The sequence below is a fragment of the Aythya fuligula genome, chromosome 2, assembly GCF_009819795.1.
Source record: "Aythya fuligula isolate bAytFul2 chromosome 2, bAytFul2.pri, whole genome shotgun sequence".
NCBI lineage: Eukaryota > Metazoa > Chordata > Aves > Anseriformes > Anatidae > Aythya > Aythya fuligula.
Window position 1 is genome coordinate 152,206,029 of NC_045560.1, and position 8,503 is coordinate 152,214,531.

The window sequence follows — 8,503 nt, forward strand, 5'->3', positions numbered from 1 at the left end:
CACCCAGAGACATGGGATCCCTCACATAGCCACCCCAGTGTGCACCATGTCATGGGATGGGTGAAAGGCAGTGTTATTGGTGCTAATGGCTGCTCTGCAATTTTCTTTTCCTTGAAAGGAATTGCTTGCCTGCGAGAAAAATGTTTCGGCATTAGCTGTAAGTTGTTATCAGACTCTTGCAGGTTGCAGCTGTTATAGTTATGGATGCAAAGCAAGGTTCATTCAAATATTGGCTTCAAATCAGAGCTGGGCAAAATCTGTGGACAAATTTCAATGCAAAAATGTATAACAATTTCATTGCTTTTTCATGTTGGTTCATACAGGTGACTTCTGTCAATGAGATTTGGACAGCCCCTGGCTTGAAGGAGAAAAGAAAAAAAAAAAAAGCAAGTATGACGTTAGGTTGCAACTCCCTATTTTGGGGGGAAGATAAGGAGGAGGGCTGCATATTAGCAGAACATCTCTCCATCATATAATTTAGAGAAAAGGTCTATAGCTCTTTTCTACCTCCCTGGTGCTCTGTTAAATGTTCAGTTCAGCAGTGATAGTGCAGAAATCGTGGGGAAAAAATGGAGAGCCACTAAAATGGCAGGAGTTGAGGAAGTATAGTTTCATCTCTGCAATGATGACCTTTTACAAAGGTCAAAGTCATAATTGGTGTCCAGATACTTTAATGTGATATGGAAACAATTTTGCATTCCAAAAATAAAACAAAACAAAATAAAACAAAAAATCAATGAAACAAAATCCCCGTTTACTTATTACAAATAAAACATCCAGTAAAGTGTTGCTAAAAAACATGACACAATCAAATTTTAAAATACCATGATATCCTTTTATATTGACTTACTAAGACTGGAATTCTGAATTTGTTTTTCTTTAAATTTCTTTTTTCAGTTCACAGGAGAGTTTGAAAGATGGCTCTAATGTACTGTGATGTGTCTTGCCACAAGAAAGTGGGAAGCCTTTAATTTATTTTGAAATTCTTTTTGCTGACTCAGAGCAACACCGGGGTGAGATGGGAGATATAAAGCACTGTTTGGAGTTTGCAATTACTTTTCTGCTGGCATTTTAATGGATAAAAAGATATGTGTAGCCCGAGATAGATATTTACTAATGTATTCAATTAATTCTGAAGGAAAAATAAATTTATGGAATTAGGCTTAGCTAAACTTTGACCAACTGGAAACATAACTGCTGACAAGATCTTTAAAATACACATATTTGTTCCATCACAAATCAGCGTTAAATAATTTTCATTCTGTCTTCATCTTTTTTGAACTGTATTAAAGCTATATTAATTTTCTGAATAAAATAGTGACAGAAATGAAAGGCAAGGTGTATTAGACAATAAAAATTAGCCAATTAAGTCCTCTTGCTTTTACTAGGAATAATAAAGCATGTCATCTAAAATCATGGTGTGGTTGGATTATTGTTGGTTAGAGGGATAGGAAAAGGTGTGGAAACTGGACCGACACAGGTAGTTTTGAATCCTTATTTCGCTTCTGTGAATTACAGTACGAGATGATAGTTTTGCAAACCTGAGGCTGCTGCTGAGGCTGTATGCATGGCAATCAGGGGAGCAATTACAGTCAAACAAAATCTGGTGCCTGACACATTGTGAGAGTCTGAGTATTTGCATTTTCCCCTAGCTCATGCAGATAGAAAAAATGGCCAACTGTTCATGTGTACATTTTCCATTCTACTTAACATAAGATGTTTGTATGGTGCCTCATGAAAAAGAAAATCATACCAACTTGCAGATCTCTTAAAGACTGCAAAGGAGTGCAAACATATCAGGGAATGGGGAGTCACAAAACACTAATTATTTGCAGTTATCACTCATAGGAGATAGAGACCTGGGATAGGTCTCCTCCAGATGAAATTCACAGTCCTCCCCATCAAAAGGATAAAACTGGGAAAATTATGCCCAATATTGGCAGAGGAATAGTTTCTTCAATCTGCTAAGCAAAAACACAGCTCTGTTTATTAAGTAGCCCCTTTTAAACAAGTGACAGAGTATATAATTAGAGGTAAAGAACCTGTAATGAATAAATACTGTAATAAATACTGAGACATCTTCAGAAGAGTGAAACCAAGCTTTGCTAAGTGACAGTACCAGTAAGTTATTAACACCTCAGAAATGCAGATGTATATGTGAAAATTAATGCTAGGCAGATGTTTCCAGAATCAAATCCCCTCAATTACTCTGATGTTGCAGGAAGCACGGTCGAAAGCACGACAGACACACAGTAGAGTCAGATCATGCTCCATTTTATTGCCCGAATAGCCTAACTTTTATAGAGAACTTAACAGGGGTGGACAGTGTTTCACACAAGATTATTGGTCAAAGCACTCAGAAAAACAACCAGAAGAAAACAACCCCACCTGCAAGAAAACAGTCCCCTTGTGATTAGCAGTCACATAGACCTTGTCCTTGAGGCCAGCTACTGGTAACAATATTTTCCTGAATTCCTCAATTGGGCGATGTGGGAACACTGTCATGGGAACTTCTCATAGTTGCCCTGGTAGCTTGGTTTGCTCAGCTACAGCAAGCCATGGGATTTTTGCTGTTTCAAGAAATCCCTCAACAATTCCCCCTTCTTTTTTTGAGCAAACCAAGCCTGACACAGCAGTTTTACAAGTAACTCTTTAGCTATACTTACAACACACAACGATAATTACCACCACCATAAACCAAATCCTTAATCCCCTTGTGATTAAACCCAGCAACCATCTACACTTTGTTTCAAACAAGTCAGTGAACCATTGATTGAAAGGATTGATACCATATTGAATCTTTCTCATGTGCTCTTTCAGGAAAGTAATGGATTTGTGAATTGACTCATTATGATCAGAAAGGTTTAAACAGTACATTCCCTTAAAGTCCTCACACCCATTCCTTTGAGCCAAAAGCAAGATGTCAATAGCAGCTTGATCCTGTAAAAGCACATGTCGCAGACTATTTTGATCTGGTAACATCTCCTCAAGTATCTCTGTCATGGCATAGGCTTGCCTCTCGGCCCAGCATACCAATTTTTCTAAGTTGTTACGTGTGGCCGCAGATGCCACTCCAGGCACTGAAATTGCTAATGCCGCTCTAGCTGCAACCCCACACAATTCAACATTATCATTGCAATCCAATGCAAGCAATGTCCATTTATGTCTGGTGATCTCACGCAACTGTAACAAGCTAGGAGCAAAGACAATGAGTTTATCTATGTAACATGGACATCTGATAGCATTTGCAGGGATACCTTGCCAGGCCCCATCCCCACAAATCAGAAGCACATCAGGAGGTAAGGCCAAAGCTGTACAATTGTTCCAAACACTGTAGTTGTTACCCCTTGTCTCCATGCTACAAACCCCTAAACCCTGCTTAGCAGCGTCATTGCAATCACAGGTGTTATTTGTGTCTTTGTACCAGTATGACCTTTTCCAGGTTCCTGTAGCAGGAATCATCTGATATCCACGGCTACGTTCACTTTTGTAGCCACCTTTCAGGTTGATACACATTTGACTACAGATACCAAGGTTTTGACATTCATCAATGTCTCCACAGTTTCTCTTGTCTATAAACTCAAACCCAGCTGGACAGTCACATTCATTTATGATGCATTCCTTCAGGGGCTCATCACCCCAGTCCTTGCAGTCTCTCTGCTGGTTACACACTTTATTGATATCTATGCATTCTCCACTTCTGCACTTGAATTTGCCAGGTCCAGAACACTGAATAACATTGTTACAGTTTGCTTCATCAGTGCCATACAGACAGTCTCTCACACCACTGCACTGCCTACTCCCATGGACACAGTTCCCATCTTCACATCTGAACTGGTCTGGCCTGCAGGTCCGAGAAGGGCAGTTAATTTCATCACTTCCATCCTTGCAATCAGGATCTCCATCACATCGCCACTTCTTGTGGATACATTCACCTGAGCCGCACTGCACCTCACTCGTAGCACACTTCACTGGAGGTGCAGGCTGGCGGCCACACTGCTCCAAAGATTCATCCGAGTGGTTGGAGCAGTCAGCATCATCATCACACACCCAGCTGATAGGGATGCAGGTAGAACTCTTGCACTGAAACTCATGAACACCACAGGTAGGAGGTGCACACTCCAACTCATCGCTACCATCACTGCAGTCATCTTGAACATTGCAGACAAAGCTTTTGGAAATACATTGCCCACTACTGCATGTGAATTCTGCTGCACTACAAGTCACAATGCCACAACTCTCTTCATCTTCTCCACTGTCGCAGTCCTTTTCACCATCACATTTCCAGGACACTGGGATACACTGGGTTGACTGAGGACCACACCTGATTTCATTTACCCGGCATGTTCTCGTATGACACAGCTCAGCACTCTCATCAGACCCATTTTCACAGTCCGGATCCCCATCACACTGCCATCTATTTGGCACACACTGACCACTGTTGCACACAAAGTCAGATTCAGCACACGTCTTCTTCACACAAGCACTCTCATCACTGCCATCTGAGCAGTCTTCACATTTTGCTCTAGCACCGTCGGCAGCAGTGCACAGGCCGGCGAGGGCGAGCAGCAGGCAGAGTGCCCCGCAGCGCGGCAGCGCCCGCCACCGCCCCACACCTGTGTCACTTATACTACTCCTATTACCCGTGCTGTTAGTGTCAGTGGCATCCTCCTGGTTCCGTTTCTGTCTTTGTCGCCCCTTACTCTCCCCCTTTTCTTTTTGCCACTGACCATTCACCACAAATGGATGAGACACATGATTACTAGTTAGGAAAGAGAGTGTAACGTCTGCTATACGGCTGCAGGCAGTGCCGGCTGCAACCTTAGAAGCTGTTTGTGAAACAGCCTGCCGGTGGTCATTTGGCAGTGTAATCTGCGTCTCTGCACTCCTGCCCTGCAATAGAGCTAAATCGTCATTAATAGTCTGTAGAATGTGGCAACCCCACGGAATGTTATCCAGAAACATAGTTATAACACCGATCTGGGGACGAATAGTCTTTTTTGCATTGCAAGATAACCCTCTTATACAAAGAATGCCAGAGAGAAGCAGCACAGCCGCCGCTGCCTCCATGGTTACGTCAGACAGGCTGCAGGGTCCTGATGTCCGCCCCTCTGCTCTGTGCCGACTCGCCACACGGTGAGGGTCGGCTGCCATTGTCCACTGACGCCTCTGGTCTCCCGTAGCAACTCGATCTCGGATGGCCCGTATCGCACCGCGATTCCGCGTCTCTCCGCGATTCCGCGTCTCACCGCAATTCCCTTTTCCGCGTCTCTCCGCGATTCCGCGTCTCACCGCGATTCCACGTCCCGCCGCAACTCCGTTTCCCGCGGCCCTCCGCAAATTCCACGTCCCGCCGCAACTCTAATTCCCGCGGCCCTCCGCAAATTCCACGTCCCGCCGCAACTCTAATTCCCGCGGCCCTCCGCAAATTCCACGTCCCGCCGCAACTCTAATTCCCGCGGCCCTCCGCAATTCCACGTCCCGCCGCAAAACCCCGTTCCCCGCGGTTTTCCGCGTGTCTCAGCGGGAATACCACGCCTCACCGTGAGTCCTGTGTACCGTGTTTCTGGGCCGGTGTCCGGTCCGCTCAAGCGCCGGTCGGATGGGCGCTCCGAAGTCCCGACGGCGCGGCGAGGTCGCGGCGCCGCTGGTCCCGGCGCCGCTGGTCTCCTGGTCTACCTGCGTTCGGATGTGCCGGCGCCGCTGGTGTCCCGCTGCGCTGCGATGTTTGTCCCGGCGAAGCTGCGATGTTCCGTTCGGGTCCTGTTCAGGTCTCAGCCTGTTCGGGCGCCATATGTTGCAGGAAGCACGGTCGAAAGCACGACAGACACACAGTAGAGTCAGATCATGCTCCATTTTATTGCCCGAATAGCCTAACTTTTATAGAGAACTTAACAGGGGTGGACAGTGTTTCACACAAGATTATTGGTCAAAGCACTCAGAAAAACAACCAGAAGAAAACAACCCCACCTGCAAGAAAACAGTCCCCTTGTGATTAGCAGTCACATAGACCTTGTCCTTGAGGCCAGCTACTGGTAACAATATTTTCCTGAATTCCTCAATTGGGCGATGTGGGAACACTGTCATGGGAACTTCTCATAGTTGCCCTGGTAGCTTGGTTTGCTCAGCTACAGCAAGCCATGGGATTTTTGCTGTTTCAAGAAATCCCTCAACACTCTGATAAGGAACAGACATGGATGTAGGACTCCTTTTGCCCATTTGTCACATTGGCAAACTCAGAGTAGGATTTATCCTTTTTGACTACACATCCAAAAAACTGAATTTGTAGTCAACAGAGGGAGGAAATGGTATGTGGGCACATATAATATGGGTTTTTGGAGTCTGAGCTACACTTTCCATAAAGGAGCCTGTGTCTTTTAGAACTGAGTACGTAGGGAGCACTGGGAGCAAGCCTGAGCTACCTTCTTTGACTAGAGGTATTCTGTCTGCTTCTGAATATGTCATCCTGGTCTTCTCTTTACCAATGGAGAAAACCTGGTGAATGGGTTGCTGACATTCAGTTTAACATTGAGTATATTTAGCGTTATGGCTAGTAGCCTGAGCTCTACTATATGTATTGACCAACTTCTCCTGGACATCATTGGGATTTTAAACTGCTATGGCAGGTTTCTGCAATGTCTGCTGCTGCATTTAGGTATGGTGATAATTACACCTCTGATTTTAACCAGGTAGACTTAAGTGACTTGTATCTTAGAACCATGTAGAAGAGCTGATGTGTTTGTTTGCCTTTGACAGGTTGCAGAGCTCCCACTATATAGTATGCGTGAACTCTCCAAACTGTGTCACAAACATCTTCACTATATCCATTTCAGGTAGGGCAGAGGTGCTCTCACATCAGGGAACAGAGAGCACAAATCTACTAAACACACTGTCTACGCACTAAAGCCCATGTCCCATAAAGACCTAAGTTTTAAAAATTTGGGTAGTTAAATGAGCACAACACTACATCAGTGAAACTGTGACCTTCAGTATGATTAATTAGCTTATACTGGGTATTTCTGCAACATGCTGACAAAATAGTCTTCAAGTTTTGCTCTGGAATGGTGGGAAATGTAATCAGGATTTCCAGAGGTCAGGACCTCTTCATGGAGAAGCCATCTTCAAAACTCATCCAGATTCTTTCTCTCAGACTTTGAAAACCATAAATATATATATATATATATTCATAGCTGGAAAACACCTTTCATACCTGGAAAACACACGTCCAGTGAAACTGGACAGGTTTTGAGTAGGGAATCAGAACAGTTTGCCTCTAGACATCCCTGTCATCCTGAATTATTTGATTACATTCATTCAAAACAGGCCTGGATAGTTTGTGGTGTTTGAATATACCATAGAAATGTAGTTTCACTCTTTCAAATGAGAGAGGCAATTGAACACTGAAGGAGATTAACAGGTCTTTAATCAAGAAAACCAAAGCAACAACAAAACAAACAAAAGCAAAACCAAACAAACAGAAAAGAGATCTGTTTTGGGACATGTATATTGGTCAAAAAAAAAAAACACATCTCCCTGCCCTACCAAACTTTTCTCATTCATATTCATAAACCTTCCCAATTACAGATTCACTATGTCTGTTTCCACGCTTGTGCACAGTAGAAATAAAGTAAATGAGAACGCACAGTGTTACATGTCATGGAACTCAGGTTTGTCAACAGCACCTGTCATCAGCATGGTGTTTTTTTCAGGGTAGTCTTCTTCCTCCTCTGAAAATAAATGACTTCTTTATGCCAACAAAATATATAGCCTTATCAAAGAATCTTGAAAACTGACAATTTCTGCAACACAGAAGTATCATCAGGTAACTGAAAACTCAGTTCAAAAATCTGCAAGAGAAGTAATGTTTTATATGTCCCAACTATTATTGTATGCCAGCTGAAGCTTCAAGCTGAAATGGAATTTATGATGTAGCCACAAACCTCATTTTCAAAAAAGCAGCTAAGATAACCACACTTGACCTCGTCAATACACTACACCACAGTAATATACTACTTAGCACCACAGTGCTAATTAATAGCTATTAGTCAGAGAGAGTTTTAGAGGAAAATAAATTCAATGAAGAATACACCAAAGTTCTTCAAGGGATATATATTCAAGTGTCTGTTTTTTCCACCATTAAACTTCACTACTCTGTGCATCTTCATCCTTCTCTTTTTATGGAGGCTATAAAACAGAGATATATTTGAGCCAGTGGCAGGAAGAAAGCTGCCCTTTAACAATTTTAATAGCTTCTGAGCAAAAACACGGTGATAACCAACCACTCGGACAAACAGCACTTAATAGATGTTGTAGTAATGATATTCCAACAGCACCACATTGTGTGAGACACTCCTGAATCCTGTGATAACTGCTGCGTAGGCATGAGCTTTTAAAGCTATAGCTTAGCAGAGTACTTAGAAGCATCCTTATTCTTAAGCACTAAATTTAATAAAACTGCTCAGATGTTTTAAATTACACATATAATCACCGTGCTAAGTTATGA

At 43.1% G+C, this 8,503-nt stretch overlaps 1 protein-coding gene across 1 annotated transcript; it reads right to left on the minus strand.

Annotated features, from left to right (window-relative positions):
• Nucleotides 1-218: 218 nt before the first annotated feature.
• On the minus strand, nt 219-4,659 carry LOC116485674 (very low-density lipoprotein receptor-like; the record flags this gene model as incomplete). Its single annotated transcript, XM_032181164.1, has 2 exons — nt 219-257; nt 3,367-4,659. Coding segments are annotated over 2 exons (1,332 nt in total), but the record flags the coding sequence as incomplete, so codon positions are not given.
• Nucleotides 4,660-8,503: the final 3,844 nt, after the last annotated feature.